The 19,092-nt window shown below is 32.9% G+C and overlaps 1 protein-coding gene across 1 annotated transcript in view; it reads left to right on the plus strand.

The window, feature by feature from the left end:
• Positions 1-19,092, plus strand: part of TBC1D32 (TBC1 domain family member 32) — a 182,894-nt gene that overhangs the window by 16,504 nt on the left and 147,298 nt on the right. Inside the window, exons 5-8 of the mRNA XM_088795491.1 lie at positions 4,429-4,606; positions 15,319-15,387; positions 17,302-17,427; positions 18,877-18,955. Of these exons, the coding sequence (XP_088651617.1) occupies positions 4,429-4,606; positions 15,319-15,387; positions 17,302-17,427; positions 18,877-18,955 (452 nt within the window). The remainder of the gene's footprint in view (positions 1-4,428; positions 4,607-15,318; positions 15,388-17,301; positions 17,428-18,876; positions 18,956-19,092) is intronic.

Consider the following 19,092-nt stretch of genomic DNA (forward strand, 5'->3'; position numbering starts at 1 on the left):
CTGAACAAGGTAAATTGGCCACTTATGAGCTCAGTTTTTATTAAATTAATTTTAACTCCATAGATTGTTAGGATATCAGTGCTGGGAAATACTTTAGAAATTATTTGCTCTAAGCCCCTCGTTTTATAAGCCCGAATAGATAAGTTAAGTGAGTTGTCTGGAGCGGTATAGCTATTTGAATATGGAGTCCAACGTGGAGCCTTGTCTTTCTGTTGGTTACCTTTTGGGGGACACTCTTCAGTGTGTGCTGCCCTGTAAGAATTCTTGCATTTTTTTTTTTTTTTTTTACAGTTACTTTTTACAGTTATTTGTGTTGTTGACTCCCTGTTAATCCACTATAGATTCCTAGGGGCAAGAACTGTGTGGTACATACATGTCTGACCTTCAACTCTTTATAAATGTTCTAATGTTCATGTATATAATTATTTGCTTGATTGCCTTTCTGGCACGACAGAAGATGGGGAAGAATATAGTTTTTGCTTGATTTGGTACGTTAGAAACCACATCTGTGGACTAAAGAGGTCATGAGAATGAAAATTGGCTGGGTAGATGGAAGCCTTCAATGGAAGCTGAGTGGATACCATAGATATTAGGGAGCCACTCTTGGTTGTTGAGCTGTGGGACAGCATGACAAAATGCCTAACTCTCATAAAAAATGCAATTTAATGTAGAGCCATAGCTGAGATGAAACGTTTGAGATTTTCTTCTCATATTTAAGCTCCTATTTCTCATTTGAATTCATTCAACACTTGATGATTTAAAGTCTTTTTTTTTTTCCTTTATCCCCAGCGTGAAATATGACATAACAGAAGATTTTAGGGCTATAAGTGACAGGATAGGGAAGTAAAGTAGTTTTTTAGTTTCTTCTTAATTTATGCTTATTAGTGTAGATGTATTCTTTATCTTAAAATTCTTAGGGAAGCTAGCATATTTGTATTACCTAATGTTAAAAATTGTCTTCTGAAACTAGATGGCAATGATTTCTTCACTCTAATAAAAATTTTATGTTACTTTTATGCACAGTAAAACCTTTTAAATTTGGACACCACAAATTTATTTTTTTTGATGATTTCTCCATATGACATTTGCTTTGTTAATTCTAGTCTCTGGACTTGGACGTATGTGATGTCTCTGAGTGCCTTTGACATCTGGTTTCTCTCCATGCTGAGCCATTATGGTTGCTTCCTATATAGTTTAAAGGCAGGTGTTGAAGCTTAGTATATGGCTCATCTTTCTAGTATTAGAAAACTTGGAATATATACCTGAGCCTATATTAGCTATTGTATTTGAAAGCATTAAATCTGATTTATTTTTAAATACTTTATTACTTTGGACAAGACCTGTTTTTCTTTGTGACAACTGATTGCATTATTTAAATAAATATGTTATTGAACAAAGTGATAGTATACAGCTATTAATAAATCTAACAAGTTTAAATCACTAATACATATTAAGTTAAAAGCCATAGATATTAAATTTTCTCATTTGTTGATTTGGAGGAAAAAAACCAAGAACTGGAGTTATCTTCATTTTTGGGTAATATAATTTCTAGTAGTCTATTTCTGGCAGTATTATTAAACTTTAAATAAAATATTAAAATACTTCATTAGTCAGAAAATGAAGCCATTTTAATGCTATGGGCTAAGCTTGATATGGGATTATTAGGGAGTTACCTTTTATCTGGGTAAGCAATTTTTCTTCTGTTTTAGTTCATCCATGTATAAAAATTAATACAATAATAATTACCTCACGAAGATTTTAAATGTCTTAATGAATGTTTGTCTTCTGCTTTGTGAAAATGGATGAAAGACTTTAAGTTGTACAAAGTATTATTTTCTTTCAATTTTTCTTTTTTTGTGTATGTGTGATTCTTCAGAAATTACTTAAGGCCAATGTGGCAACAGTACACTTACTAATAACATTTTTACTGTAACAATTACAAATTACTTTCCTGATTAAACATTTTATTTATTTTTTACATGGAGATTTGCACATGGAAGAGGTCTTTGTAGGATGTATCATATATTACATATATATATATATATATATATATGTATGTATATGGAAGTATTCACTGTGTAAATTTTCGTTGTTAACTGACGTAGTTTTTATTTACTCCCTCTTAGAGCTTTTTCTTATTTTGATTTCTTGGCATCTGAAGGAATCTTCTCAATGGTGTCCATATGCTAGCCTATATGTGTTTTTCCTTGTTTTTTCCCAAAACTGCAGTGTCTACTGTTGACTGCAGTTCATTTAACTCTTGATATTGAGGGTCTGGCTCTCTAGTGGGTTTTTTATTTTAATTTATTTTTTTAATTTATTTTTTTATTATTATACATATCTTTTCCTGTAGCCAGTTTGCTGATATTTCTTGCAGAAAAATTCATGTTGGTGGTTACTAAAAGGTCTAGAGGAAACATGTCTAAAATGAAACTTACAGATTTTCTATAGATTTTAATTACCCTTACTCTTACCCTGTAAATCGTTGAGATTTACTCATATATTTTATTAAATCACCATATTGTAAGTTTAGGGGAACAGGACTTTATGTTCACATGGCTATACCTAACTGCACAGGAGGCGGGAGTGTAGTTTATTTGTATGCCTAGCTGTAATCCAATTACTGTGGAAGGAGAGAGCAGCATTGGGTGGATAGGTATTGATTGCTACCAGAGCATTGTTATACCTCCCTCTTTCTTGATGCTCAGAAGTTGTAGAGGAGGAAGCTGGGGCCTCCTGGCTCAGTTATCCTATATGTACTTCGTCAATTAGTCCAATGAGTGTCCTAGGATTCCTTCTTGCTATTTATATCCCTTTGCTTTAAGCTTGGATCTTCCCTGGACTCTTTTTTCACCTCTATAGCAGTTCCCTTCTGTATCTGTTTGTACCCTGTTTTGTTCCTAATCTAGCCTCATCTTTCAATAGTTTTGTTTTCTCATAATTTCTGGGGTTTAAAAAATATACACATATATAACAATGTGTATTATATTAATTATAGTTACATATGTAAATTATATATTGTTAAATAATATGACTAAACATATACTAGATTTTAAGTTATATATAGAAATTACATATATTTAACAACAGATAATGCATATCATTTAAAATACATTTTAAAATTTCTTTAAACTTTAAAATCTCTGTCTACTATTTCTATCTGAATGGGAAAGAGTACTTTACTTAGCCTTCCTTTGATTATTGCAGTTACAATGACCTATTAACCATAAATGTAAAGAAAAGGAAGTTTCTATGCTTAGTTTCCTGATTTATTACCATTATTATAATGATAAGCAATAAATATTTGTATTGTACTTTATAAAGAACTTTGCAGTATATATTCCTGTGCATTTCTTGCTACAGCCATGTGAAATAGGTCAGCTAGATTGTATTCTTTTTAATTCATTTGTAGTTGAGGAAAATCAGACTTATATGATGACAGAGCTATAAATGAAGTAGTCAGGATTCTAATCTAGGTTTTCTGATTCCAAATTTAGTACTTTATTCACTGTGTTTATTTAAATCTGTATGAAATACAGAGATTTCAGTGGTTCAGGTCACATATATTTGTAAAATAAAGGGCTCGACTATGGTCCCATTTATTTTTAAAATTCAATTTTTAAGGTTTTTGTGTATCTTAGTCTAATATTAATATGGATGCTTGAGATTTTGCACTTAATAAATGGAGAACTTTATTTTAAGTTCTTTTTGAGGTTTTTTTAGATCCATAGAGCTGAAAGGAATCTTAGACGTTATCCAGTTCAAACTCCTATTAGGTTGGTGCAAAAGTAATTGCGGTTTAAAAGGTTAAAAATAATGGCAAAAACCACAACTACTTTTGCATCAACCTAATACTAATTATAGGGATCCCTTTTCTAACATCCCTGACAGTGGGTTCTCTAACCTCTATTTTAAAGGACCCACAGGTAGCTTAACTCTTATTTAGGTTTCAATTGTGGCTACAGGTGCATATAAAGAATAGGCAGGGGAAAATGGAAGGAAAGAAAATAGAGGAAGGGAAGATAGAGAAAGGAAATAAGACAAGGAAAGTGTAAAAAATAAGCTGTGTTTTGGTAGTGTGATATTAACAGTTGACTTTATTGCACATTTCTGGAATCCATGCCACTGGAACATCTTAGATTCTATTCTAGATTCTATTTACTATCTTGGTCCATGTAACCAGATGAAAAAAACCTCAGGAAAACACACTTTTTGGATTTCCTATTAATTTTTATTCCTGTCATGTGAATTCTGTTGTACCATTTGTTCTTTAAAGAAAACTGACTTAGGTTTTGTTTTTTTTTTTCTCTTTAGAATTGTGTTCTTAAAGGGATTTTACAGAAAAATGAATCAGGTAGTTTAATTTAGTTGAATGTTTTAATTAGTGCTAATAGTCTTTCTCTAACTAAGTCTGCTTTGAATTTAAAGATACAAAGAAATGATGCATTCCCTGAAGAACATCATGATGGTAGTGGTGGAATCAATGATTAACAAGTTTGAAGAAGATGAGATACGAAGTCAAGAGAGGCAGAAAAAAATCCCAAAGGACAAAAGCAGTAGTTATTGCACAGACAATTGCTCTGACAGTGATTCGTCATTCAATCAGGTGTGTTGGTTAGCTTTGTATTTATGTCTTGAAATGGTGTTTAACAATCACTAGCTTCACTACGTTTTTATTAGCCAGCTTTTTTCCTGCTTTTTTAGTTATAAGTTTCAGAAGAAGAAAAAACACAACAGTAAAGTAACCGAATGTAAAATATTTAATCCATGAAATAACATCTGGAATTATATGTTCAGTGAGTGATTACATTATATCTAAGATAATTCTTAATGAGGTAAGGAAATAAACTAATTGAATTTGAAGCTTTAAAAAAGAATAACAGGAAACAAATCCGCTTAAACTTTAATTAAACCATCTTATTCCTAATTAATCCTTATTAATCAGAATTCAGATTATAGAGGAGATATGGAGATAAAACATTTCCCTTATGTATCTTTGGGAGATGAAGTTTGCTGTGAATTGTTAGTTTTAAAACATTAAGGTGTTTTTTTTTTGATGTCGAGACATTTAAGGTTTTACGTTTTCTCTTTCCAGGTTATTGGAATCCTTATCATTTGGCTACAACAGAGCTAAGAGAAAAGCCAATGGCTAGATTAGTCCTAGTAGAGGAAACTAGTTAGACTAGGGCCCATGCATGTACCATGGACTTTCACACAGAAAGTTTCGGGCCAGTTGGAGTCTATCTGACCTTCGTGTGAATCCTACCTGATATTTTCAGTGAAACATTTTCACCTAATTAGCTCTACTATAGGGATATTTCTATAACCATATACCAAAAAGGGATTTGAGTAGTTTGGGTGAAACATGAAAAAAATGTGTATATTGGTCACAGTTCAGATTGCACTTTTGAAGGAAAAATGGTGTTGGAAGTGTACTATATATTTTTTAGTTTAGTTTAATGCAATCATGTGGCTTATTCAGTAGGCTTACTAAACTGCTTCTTTAGGTCAAGGACTTTCTGGAATTAAAAGGCACAGAAAAACCAAACTTTAGGATTCTGGGGCTTATAAAATAATGCTTTCTTTTTTATTTGATGAACCATCTTTATACACTGAAATTGAACCACAAGAGAACAAAACGGAGCAGTGTTAATTTGTTCTAAGCAGCGCAAGTATTCAGATCCACATAGCATTGAATTGAGTAACTGGCAGTTAGGAGGTGCTAATCCCAAATGCTATATCATTTCCAGTCATAGAATCATGGATTTTTGAAGAAATTTAAAGCTTTGGTAGAAATGGGGTCATACTTTCAGAAGATACTTTTTTCTTTTTCTTTTTCTTTTTTTGAGTCTTGAGAAGGAATCAAGCTTTAAGTTCATATGGCATTTTCCATAGGGTATATATGCATTTTCAAGTGTCTGCCCTATGAGTATGAATTCGTTTCAGAAGGGACTAATTGAGTTGAAAATGAACTATGCCTGCCAACAAGTGTGGGATCCCTGGACTTTTGGAAAGACGCCTATGTATGTCAGAACTACCCTGAAAGCTCTTCCAGTGTGGCCAAGCTCTAGAAGATGTTTGGGTAGGCTTTTGCTTAGTGAAAAGAGACCAAAGAGAGGCTAAATTAAATGATCAAAAGGGAAAAGGTCTCATGGTTGCTAGATGGGATGGAGGTTGGAGGGATGGGTGAGAAAGGTGAAGGGATTAGGAAGTACAAATTGGTAGTCACAAAATAGTCATGGGGATGTGAAATACAGTATGGGGAACATAGTAATGTTGCAAAAACTATGTATGGTGTCAGATGGGTACTGGATTTATTGGCGGTATCCCTTCATAAATTCTATAAATGCCTAACCACTGTGCTATACACCTGAAATGAATATAAAATAATATCGAATGTTAACTATAACTAAAAAATATATATAGTCACTGGATGTAAATTACAGCATAGGGAATATAGTCAATAGTATGGTAATAGCTATGTATGGTGTCAGATAGGTAGTAATTTGTTGGGGTTATCACTTTGTGAGGGGTCCAAATGTCTAATCATTACTGTTGTTTTGTACAACTGAAACCAATTAAAGAAACAAGTAAAAGGGTCTTTGAAAATATTAATATATGAGACATTCATTCCATTGAATACTGATGTTGTTAAGGATGCCTTCAAAATTGATAAATACTTGCTCTGGGCTTAAAACCAAATTTGTCTAAGTTGTTTCATGAATAACATTGAGTAAACAATTTGATACTCCTGTTTTGATACTAGAACACTTGTATTTTGTAAATAGAATTGACTTTATTTCATTGTTACTATTTTAAAAATTGCAGCCTTATTATATATGGATTTTTGATCTATTATTGAGTAACCTTTGGATATTGCTGGTCTTGGAGACTATTAGTGTAAGTTTGATAATATTAAAGAATAAAGAAGACAGATTGGTTTTTACTATAGTTGTTAACAGAGCACTGAAAGGATTTGGTATCATGATTAAACCAGGAAAAGGTCTTTGAAAAATAATGTTGGAAAGAGAGAATTAATAATACTAGCTATCTGTTATTGAGACTTCTGCCATATATTGGTCCCTCTGCTTGGCTTTATAATCACTATTGGTATTACTAGCTCACTTTACAGAAATAAGTGAGGATTGTAATAATAGGTAAGTAATTTGCTCGAACTTGTACAGCTAGTTAGGAGTGAACCATAAGTTTAAGCCTGGTCTCTCTCCTTCATGTGTTCTCTTTGTTCTGTGCTACACTACCTGGAGACTGCTTGGGTTCAAATCTTGGTTCCACTACTTACTATTTATGTGACTTTGGAGAAACGTCTTAACTGCTCTGGGCCATAGTGTTTCTCATTTGTAAAATAGGAATGATGATACCACTTACCCCATAGGGTTGATGAGAAGATTAGCCGAGTTAATCTATATCACGTCCTTAGAACAGTCGCTGCTGCTCCATACATGTTAGCTTTCATTGTTATTGCTATCTCTTGAACGGTGTGCTGAAATGCATGCTGTTTAGAGACGTGCTCAAATAGAAAGTTTCTCAGCTGTGGTCATGCATGGTTTCTGAGCTTCTCTGGGTCATTTTCTACTGCTGGGAAATGAGAATATTTTCTCTAATTAAACTTTCAAAATTCATACCTTTTCCTCTTGAAGTTTTTCTGTCTTCCTCTTCCCTGACAGTATTCAGTGTAGTATATATTATATATCACAGCCATTATACTTATTCCTGGTATGCAGATTGTTTTATTATGTTTTAAGGGAACCCATGGTTTACACTTTATACGGAGAAGTTGAATTTAGGATAATAGTCCTCTATTGCTCTTGCATGACATGAACCTGTTTAAGACATTTACTGTTTCTTTGCCGTCGAGGCAACCTCTTACGGAAACCTATTTTTTGGTATATATGGCAGGCAAAATAATGGCCCCCTCAAAAATGTCAATGTCTTAATCCTCAACCTGTGAACCCATTACCTTACACGGAGGGACTTTGTTAGTGTGATTTGATCAAGGATCTGCAGATGCTGAGAGCATCGTGAGTTATTCACTGGGCCAAATGTAATCACAAGAGTCTGTATAAGAGAGACTCGGGAGAGTCCGAGTAAGTGCTGTGCAGCCTGAAGTAGAGGTGGGAGTGACGTGACTGTTGGCTTTGAAGAGAGAAGGAGGTCCATGAGCCAAAGAATCAGGTAGTCTCTGGAAGCTGGAAGAGGCAAAGAAATGGGTTCTCCCCTGGAGCTTACTGAAGAATCACAAGCCTGGCATTTTAGACTTCTGACCTCCAGAGCTGTAAGATAATAAATTTGTGTTGTTTTAAGTCACTAAGTGTATGGTAATTGTAGGGGCATTAGGAAACTACTGTAGTGCCATTGTCCTTACTACCTCACCTGAAGGACAGGGCTTATCTTTCCTGGTTTTTAATTCTGGGAAAAGAAGGTACTGTTACTTAGACTTTGTGTTTGAACTGCCTCCTGGGAACAATCAGAATTCCATCTTGTTGTTAGATGTTGGTTCTTCCAGTGAGATTATTCGTGAGTAGCTTTTTTCCTTTACCAGGTGCATGGCCTTTCCTGTCTTTCAGAGTGTGTGTTTTCAACTATCCTAATTTATGTTTTTGCCCTGACTTCTCAACTTTTATTCAGTATTTTGAGTTCAACCATTTTTTGGCCTCTCTTAAAATCTTCAAATTTTCAATGCTCTTTTTGGTGAGGAATTCTGCTTTTGAGGATTTCTTACTACTGCTGAGGAATTACAAGACTCTCATCTCGTTTGGCAACATAAGCCATAACAGTAGCACATCCCAGCCTACACTTCAGAAGTTCCTCCACTTCTAGCTACCCTCAATTGATACGATTTTCTTATTATTTATTTTACAAGCAGAAAAAGATAAGGGGCCTAAAATCTTAAAAATGTTGAAGGCAAAGGAAAATGTAGCTGCAAGTAGACAAAATGAACACTGTAGTGTTGACAGTTCAGGTGCCTGGAATTAGGTCTGAGGCAGGTGGATTGGGACAAGAATTGGGTAGGTAGGTGCAGGTATGAGCTTTTGTTGTGGCTTGCTTGTTTAATAATAGTCTCTTGAGACAGTTTGACACCAGAAAAACGAATATCTTTGATTGAGTGCTAATATTCTTTATGAATCCCTAAAGTTTCTTTATACTTTAAAATACTAATAGATTTTTGTTGCTACCTCTTAATGGTGACACTTTTAAAGAAAGGTTCAAAAGTTCTTCTTTTGTTAAAACAATAAAAACATCCAGGAAGTTAAGAAAAATTTAGTTTATTATTTGAAAATGTTTTTAAACCTCATGCTTTTGTTTTGAATTAAAAATGTTTTGTATTTAAAGCTTAATGAAGGGGGGGGCATAATTTCAAAAATTTTAGATGCACTAAAATTTGAAAAAGCTATTCTACATGAAGCTAATTCATTCCGAATCTTGCAAACAAAACAGTCTGACATAAACTGTGGCTCTGCCATTGATGAGCTGTGGACCTTGGATTCTTAGCCTCTCTCAATGCCTCAGTTTTCTTATGTTGTAGTGGAGATAGAAACAGGACCTGACCTACCTTATAGGGTTGTTTTGTGGATTTAACGTGTGCAAAGCATTTTGAACACTATCTGGTATATTCTAAGAGCTTAAATAACTATTGGCTGTTATTATTGTCATCATCATTGGGTGGTGTTTTTCTTTTCCTTTATTTTAGAACTAGAAATCATTGTGCAGTTAGACATATTAAAGCCTGAAGTACCATTAGATTCAATATTTATATATTTCTCATAACCATTTCTTAGAACAATAATAATAATTGTCTTTCTTTGGTTGTATTTTAAAAAGTTTATATGGTTTACAAACCAAAGTTTTAAAATTTCTAGGGTTAATTAATTTTGAAGGTGGTTTGATTTTTTAATTTAAGATGTAGTTATTGAATAATGTGAATATTCTTCAGTATATGGTGTAATAAAGTAATTGAGTATATCTCTGTAAAAATTACAGAATGCATCTTATATTTATAATTTGTAGGTAAACTGCATACGATAGAAATATATTCAGATTTTATTTTTGGCATGTAAAGACCTTTAATTAGATCCGTATGATCCTACGAGAGGACCAAATCTATCTTAGACTAACCTATTCTACTTTTTGCTTTTTTCCTCTTAGTGTTTGCTTAGAAATTATTTCCTTAGAAATTATTTCGTTTCACACATGTAAATATGTTTAAAAAGCTTTCCTTTGTTAGTATCTACTTATATTGATATCACCAACAAATCTGTCCTATGTTGCTTTACAAATCAAGTTGGTAGGCACTGCTTTGCTCCTCAGGATTTTTAATCTAAGAAATAATCTAGAATGGCTGAAAGTCTAACAAATCTATATTCAATGGAACACTATCTACATCCTCTAGTTAAATAAGTTATTACAGTTAGTTACTATGGCAATTTATGTCCATATATGGACACACAATAACACAAAAGGAGACCTTAAAAATATGGGTAATGTTTAAAGCAGGTATTAGACACTTTCTGATTTCTGGTGTAATAAAAATTTTTTTATTGCTTAACCAACATTTTAAAGAGTATTTGTACTATGTTTAAGATGATAGTTAAAGGAATCTTATAGGCCAGTAAGTAGATTAATGAGGGTACTCCAAACATAAAACTATTAAAGGCTATGCTTTTCTAATATGCATTATAACCTGGGAGTACATGTAAATATGTTAGAATTGAGGGGCTTCAAGTTTCTGGATGTACATTCATCCAGCAAAAAGTAGTGGACTTATGCTATGTGCATTATATTTTATTAGGCCCTCCAAAAGTGCAAAGATTAATCAGATATGCATTGTTTCTTCTAAGAGCTAACTTGGATATACTCATAGTTACAGGGTTATAAGGTAGAAATAATATGTCATGGGGATTCCAAAGAGGAGTCCTTATAACCAAGAATTCAGAGAGCTATAGAGGATAGTATTTCAGACAAAGGAATGGACCAAAGCTCTGAAACAACAAAGAATGTGGCATATCTGGGAAACTGAGTAGTTTATGTGAAGGGTTAGGACAAAGAGTTTGGGGGGAGTAAATTGGAAGGGTAGATTAAGGCTGGATTATGGAATAAAGGCAAAAATTATATCTTAATTATTACAGATTTTAGCTATAAAATCACAGTGCCTGGTACATAATAGGTGTCTGACACATAATAGATTCTGAATAAATGTTTGAGGAATAAATGAATACATTCAAAAGCTAAATTGGATTATGTTTTGTAAATAAAGGGAACTCATTTTAGGTTTTTGAACAGAGAAGTGTATGTCAGGGAGATTTACCTGTCGGTTTGCAGAAGGACATGAAAGGGGGAGAAAATTGATGTAGGGAGAAAAGTTAGAAGGCTGTCCTGGTAGTTGAAGTAAGAAGTAATGAGAGCATGCCGGATTTGAGGAGGCTTTGTAGGAATAAATAGGGACTGATGTGAGAATATTACAGAGATAGGATAATTTAACTTGATTTTCGAAGTGTTTTGGAGGGAGTAGTGCAAAGTAGGAGTGCAGTCAAAGGTCTAGCTAGTTTCAAGCCAAGGTGGTCAGAAGAGGATGGTGTCATGAACCACGCTTGGAATTAGGGAGCGAAGTTTGGGGTGGAGAAGCATACGGTGAGTTAATTCTTTTTAAGATACATTGAATTTTAGATATCAGTAAGGTAGTCCAGTGGTGAAACAAATAGTTGAAAATGCAGGATTCACTTGGTAGAAAGGTTGGGGATGACACAGTGTGAGACAATTGTGCTGAGGTGTTACTACTGAAGCCATCTCAATAGGTGAGATCTTAGGAAATACATTTTCAGAGGGCTAGTAGAAACAAACAGTGGTTCAGAAAAGAAGGTACCAAACCATGGGGCTTAAGGGTGGGTGAATTTCAAGGCAGGAGTAATGGTTAATTAGCTGCAATGAAGTCCAGAGGGAAGTCTAAGATGACTAAGAAAAAAATCTTTGGATCAGTGGTCAACAGTTCACTGCAGAATAATATTGAGGGAAGTTGAGGGATCATCATATTGATTGGCCTTAGTCATTTCTGAGAAATAAAAGGAAGACATTTTCAGAGAGTAAGGGTTGCTTGTCTGTGGTTTGCCCATAAAGAGATTAGGAAATGAAGTCTTTGTCGTGGAGAACAGTTAAGCAAATTAATTTTGTTAAAATTGAAGTAGTACCTTTTTTTATTGACTGCTGTTTGACATAATATTGGTTGTCTCACCAAATATAAACTCCCTGCAATTGAGAAATTTCAAACAATGTCTGACTCCCCATTTGTCAGAGCTCTTTTTTTGTGGTGGTGGTGGTGGTGGAAACTGGATTAGAATGGAAATTTCTGGAAATCAATGAATTATATTTTTAGATTGCTTGATCTTGAATAGGCAGTTGGTAGATGGAGTCAGTTATTTGATATTTTGTCATAGAAAATTTCCTGAGAAACATGAGATTTACTTCAAATTTAAAAATTTTAATAATGATCAAGAAAAGACTATAATTATTTTCTCATTTAATTCTTACAATGATGTTCGGAGGTAGATGTGAAAACAGGGTGGGGTTAAAGACATCAGGGTCATATAGGTAGTTAGAAGATTGAGTCTATTGGATTAAAATTTATGTCTTTGACATTATGCTTATTTTTTAATGAGCTGGATGGAAAGACATTTTAGACATAGATACTGATCTGGTAAAAGTCATGATGGTGGAAGTAGAAGCACCAGAAGAAATCAGGTTTACAAGAGAGAGGTAAAAGGGCCAAACTAAAGAAAAAAAGCTTGTTTAGCAATAGAATAGAATGAGTGTGTACACATACACACAAACACACACACACACACACACACACACACACACACAGGGACAGAGGGGGCCAGAATAATGTGTACACATTTTAAGAAAGGAAAACACTATTAAAATTATAATACTCAATATATACCAATAACAAAAGATGAATACAGGTCATGTTTGAATTCTGCAATTACAAGAGGTGCTCAAAATCAGCATCCAGACAATTCTGATTATGGCGAACTACTGCTTGAGCAACGCTGACCAAAGTGTTCACTTGTATACATTTCTCTCTCTCTCTCTCTGTATATATATATATATATATATGTGTGTGTGTGTGTATATATATATATAGTGTGTGTGTGTGTATGTATATGACATACATACATACATGATATTTTGGATATATATGTATGTATGTATATATATATGTGTGTGTGTGTATATATATATATACACATATATACACACACGCTATGTAAGATACCGTATGTTATCCATGCCTATATACTTTTTTCCCATTAGGCAAGACAGCTACATTCATATATACTTACATTTACTTTGTTAGTAGTTATCATTTATAAATATTAGTATTTTAACTAATATAATGAATATTCAAAATTAAAGCTCTATTATTTAATATACAGTATGTTTAATTTTACAACTTACCATGTAAAGACTTTTGAGTAGTTGAAATATATACTTTTAGAAAGGAGTGAAACTCTGGACATTTTTAAGGCTTTAAAAGAATTATGTTGTATGATATGAAATATTGGTCTGTTTTGGGTTTGTTGTGGAGTTGCTCTATGTGGCCTGTATTGTTAGGTACATGGTGAGAAGACTGGCTTTGGGGTCTTTCTTGTATTAAGCAAATGTGCATTGAGTGCCTGCTTTGTATTAGGCACTATTTTAGGTATTGTGGATACTATATGAAAAATACCAAATTCTAATTGATAAGAGTACAGCTTTGGAGGAAAAGCATTGTGATGCATCAGGAACAGCAGTAGCAAAGGTTCCTAGGTTAGAGTGAGCATAGCATCTTCTAGGGATGGAAAAGCCAGTGTGACTGAAACCTGGATGGCAGAGGGGAGAATGGTATGAGAGAGAGTTAGAGATAAGCAGGGGCCAGATCATGTAAGTAAAATTTTTATATTTTATTCTGAATAAAGTGCAAAATCTTTTGCAAGGTTGAAGTAAGGGAGATGAAGGGATTTGATTAATAATTTTGACAGGTTCCATCTAATTATTGCTGGAGGATGGATGGTGGGGTGGAGTAGGATGGGATAAGAGTAGAAACAGGGAGATGATTTAGGATGAGTTGATGTATTCTAGACTAGAATTGATTGCCTTGGTTTAAGATTTTAGCAGGGGAGTGGTAATGAGTAGTTGGAGTTAAGATATGTAAAACTTGGGGGTTGTCTTGCAGGACTTAATGATATTGGATATAGGAAATGAGAGAAAGTGAGGAGTCAAAATTGACTCCTATTTTTGACCTAATTCAAAATCTGGATAGATGGTAGTTCCATTTACCAAGATGGGCAGTTTAAGGGAAGAGCAAGTTCAGAATAAAATCAAGAATTCTGTTTTGTACGCATTAGTTTGAGAAGCCTAAGAGATATCCAAGTGGAAATGTTGAGAGGATAATTATATAAGTAACTGTGGAGATGAGTGACTGATATAAATGAGTCATCATGGTATACTTAACTGGATGAGAACTCCTCAGGAAGAGAGTGTAGATAGTGAAGAGGGTCTCTAATGTGGATGGGAATCAGAGTTCTGATAGCTGGGTGACTTGGAGAAGTTATTTAACCTTCTGTTTGTTCTAGTTCTCATATTTCACAGAGTCATTGTGAATTGAGATAGTAGAGGACTTGTTACATAATAGATAATACATAGCTGCTATTATTGCTATTTTTGCTAATTTTAGATGATTATTTTAAGTATTAATATTTAAATTGCCTTTGTCAATTAAAAGACCCTTCCTTTTTACAAAATAGCTTATGGTCTACTGTAAACGTTTTCCTAGGTGGAAGTTTTTACTTCAGGAGTTTTTCACCAAAGAGGAGGCATGGAGAAAGACTGAGGAAAAGAGCAGGAAAGAAAAGGAATAAAAAAGTTCAGCAGCATTGTAGTTATGCCGAGGGTACTATTAGTGCCTTGTTGTTTATGTTGTTTTATCTTTTGGTATCATTAATCTCACATTTCTGGGTACAAAACATTTTGGCTTTACGTCTTTTGAGTCATATAATGTTCTACACATTGCAATTGCTCAGCAAATAATAATAGTTTTTATATACATGAAGGTACACTGTTCTACTGGGACATTCAGTTCCCATTTAAATGCCTTGGGAAACAAAAATTCTATGTTTGCTGCCAAATCAAAATAGATCACCCCCTTTTCTTGTTCAGAATGCTTTTTTTTTTTTTTTTTTGCTTTGAATTATATTTAAAAATCATTTAGAGCAGTACTTCTAAAGGTCTAGTAAATAAATGACTGTTCTGTTTATTGTGTTGCAGAGTTACAAATTTTGTCAAGGAAAATTACAATTGATTTTAGACCAGTTGGATCCAGGGCAACCTAAAGAGGTAAGTTTAAAGGATAGTTGTCAAGTTCAGATATATATGATTATAATCGGTAGCAGCTGGATTGTTTCTCTTGAAGATAACCTTTATTATTATGGCAATTCTAGACTGATGTGTCTGCTAGACTTTCCGGTCTTGAAATGAAAGGTCACAGTAAGGGTGGCTTTCTTTAGAGAATAGTCATAGTTTGTAAGAGGAAATTTTTATTTCTAGTTCCCATTTTGAAGGGATGAAGTTATGAGCAGTTGCCCCCCAAGCTATTCCTTCACTGTTTCTTTGTATGTGATATTTTAGTGATTTCTTTGAAGAAAAATTTTCATTTAATGTTCTTTCTACTTCTGGAATATGTGAGCAACTTTGACACATATATTCATTTATTAGAAAAAGGATTTTAAAGAAGCAATTGTATTGAATTGTGTCTGTTTATATTTTAAAAGTTTGTATAAATTACTGTTTATGAAGTATTATTTCATTTGAAATTCAGCCTGAAATAGAAAATATGATATTATTTTTGAAGTACCTAAGACTTTTGTATATATCTTGCCATGGAGTCTCCATTTTTGAAATAAATTGTTTTTCTTCAACTTTTCATTTTAAACTGAATGAATGGTTATGATTTACTCCCACTGATTTAAAAAAAAAAATCATAGAATTATTTTTCCCCTCAGCATCCTGCATTCTGACTTATTTTCTAGCTTCTTAGTAAATATATATTTCAAAAGATACTAAAATGGGACTTGAATTTTATGTGATAATAATCTTATTATCTTTAGTAAGTGGATTATTTGGCAATTCATGCTTGTTTAGAAACCTTTATTCTACTTTTGCAAGTAGGAATTCTAAATGGGATTTTGTTCTAAAAATTAACTGAAAAGGAGAAATTACTTAATGTTTTTAAACTTTCTCCATAGTTCCCCCATAATCCATATCACAAAGTTTTTGTTAGTTTTTCTTTCATGTGAATACATAGACATTTAAAAATATGTGTGTATTCTGTCTATTTCCATCTAAAACGTGACATCTTGATTTAGGATTCAGAATGTCTGGTTTCCTGAGGTCTTTAGCTAACTCTTCTGACTCTTCATGTTTTTTTTTTGTTTTCTTTTTTTGTTTTCTTTTCGTTTGTTTGTTTGTTTTAAATCACCAGTCTTTAGTTATTTGATCTGGGGAACAACCAAATTTTGAGGAACAAGTTGGAATCAGTGTGTTACTATTCTTTGTTAGATAATGAGTAGGGGAGCAACTTTGTACCATTCATGTTAGAAGTAGAGCTAAACTCTTCACTGCTGCCCCTTGGTTCATACTGTTTTGAGTGAATTCTGATTGGATTTTGAGAACAATGATTAAGAAGTAAGCTTTCTGTGAAAATACAGAAATTCAATTTTGCATCATGCTGCTGAATGACTTTTTTTCTACCTCAGTGGTTAGAAGGTCAGCAAATATGATATAGCAAAAGTACAGATTGTTTTGTGAGAATTGATCATATATCCTGGAATGCAAATGCTTCACCAGGAGCATGTTTTAAAATTAAAACCCTGAAAATGTGGGACCACCTATGGGGGCCTGCGCAAGTAAGGAAAGTCTGTGGGATGAGGCCCTTGGAAAACCTTCCCTGGTGATTTTAGATTCTGCCACCATCTTTCCTTCTCTCCCACTTAAGAGATTCTAGGTCACATGGCTAATACACATAGTATTTTTATTTTTGCTTTACATAAAATAAGCTGTTTTTTTCCTTTGTTTAAGACAAGTTTAAAAAATGAGTTCTCAAGAATTGTTTTATAAAAGGACATCTAATTCTCATTAATTGGCTCTTTAAAACAATTATCCAGTCTTTGCCTCTCAATATTTGTTAAATATTTGGAGACTTGGTGTTATTCTAGTGACTGACCATTAATCAAAATCTTTTAAAAATTATAGGTGAGATACGAAGCCTTGCAAACACTATGTTCAGCTCCACCAACTGATGTACTGAATTGTGAAAATTGGACCACTCTCTGTGAAAAACTGACAGCATCTCTTTCAGATCCTGATCCTGTGTTTAGTGTAAGGAAATGTTTATAGAAATATTAAAAATAATTTTCCTATCAGTTTAGAAGCAAATGGAATATGATAATTTTTAAAAATAGTAGCTCAAATATTTATGAAATTTCAGTTCTAGCTTTTGAATTGTCAAGATTTTCTTTAAAGGAGTTAACTATTTCATGATTAGATTAAAAATATGGTCACTATAACACTTCACTGCCAAATAACAGTAGACTGTTACCCATTTTGTTTTATCGTGTAAAGAGATATCCAAGTATTTGTGTCATTGTGTTTGAATTAATACAAATGTTTTAAAAGAACATTTAAAGCATTTATGAAAGAATTCATGATATATGAAAAAGGTTCATAAGCATTTTCCTTTAAGTTAATAACATTGGAAGACGTTGTTAAAGAGGGGAAATGGTAATAGAATCAGTCATTTTGGAGTAGAATACAAGGCATGGTATTCTTTATAGAAATTTTGAATTTATGCTTAATCTAAATTCATATTGAGTTTGATTCTGTTTCTTCTTTTCCTTCTGTAAAAGACTCTTAACATATTAACTGACTGAAGCGTGTAGTGTTTGAAAAGTGTGGCATATTGATCAATTGCTGCAACTATAAAAGTAGACTTCCCAAAGTATTTAATTTCCTATATTCAGTAGGAATCTCTTGGAGTTATTAGAAGATACTTTTAGTCACTTTGGTAACCATCTTTTGTAAGTACATTGTCCTAATATTTGATACAGGCAAGATTATTAGTGTTTTCTTCCTTCAGAATAGAACATTTGAGGCAATTTTATGATTTTATTTAGTGGGAAGTTGAATTTCACTATTAGGATTAATATCATCACAATATTAAAGTTGGTATAATTAAAATGACAGTGATAGCTATCATTTTTAAGTACTACTAGTTTGAGCTACTATTCTAACTACATCTGTTATCTCATTTGATTCATTTACCTTCTGATAGTTTCTACTTTAAGTTTTAATAAAGTTCTGAAAAATACATTATTATATAACACTTTTTCTTGGGGATAGGGAAAATTATTAGTCCTACATGTCTAATTACTAAGACTACCCATGTAAGCAAGTGAAAAAAAATGTACTCGGAGAGGAGTGATTTCTTTTTTTTTTTTTTTTTAAGATTTAGTAATCCAACTCTGTTTCCTTGTTTGAGATTTTTACATTGTACCTTCCTCTGTGAAACCTCACCACTCACCCCATGTTTGTATCTACTATTACCAGAGTTTACAATATACTGCTGTCTTAGATTTACTATTAGTTTTAGTCAGTTTTACTTTTTTACTGACAAACAAAAGAATGTGCCCTTTTTTTATAGATATACTCGTATACAAGTTTCTGAATGATTTATTTTCTAATTTTTTTACTATGTGAAAAATGATTCATCTTTATTCTATTTTTGTAAGAATTTTGTATACAAATCTTTTTTTTTTTTAATTTCCATAGGACCGGATTTTAAAATTCTATGCGCAGACATTTACACTTTCACCATTACACATGACCAAGGAAATTTATACAAGCTTAGGTATGTTTATTAAATCATTTTTATAATGCTTTTTCTTTTATTTGTACTTGAGAAAAATGGATAAGAAATAACTTTTTTTCAGAAAGCACTGTCATTGAATGGTCTAATAGTTATATTTTTTTTACTTTTTCTTTTCA

The sequence above is a fragment of the Rhinolophus sinicus genome, chromosome 2 (genome assembly GCF_057876585.1).
Source record: "Rhinolophus sinicus isolate RSI-liver-muscle chromosome 2, RSI-T2T, whole genome shotgun sequence".
Lineage (NCBI taxonomy): Eukaryota > Metazoa > Chordata > Mammalia > Chiroptera > Rhinolophidae > Rhinolophus > Rhinolophus sinicus.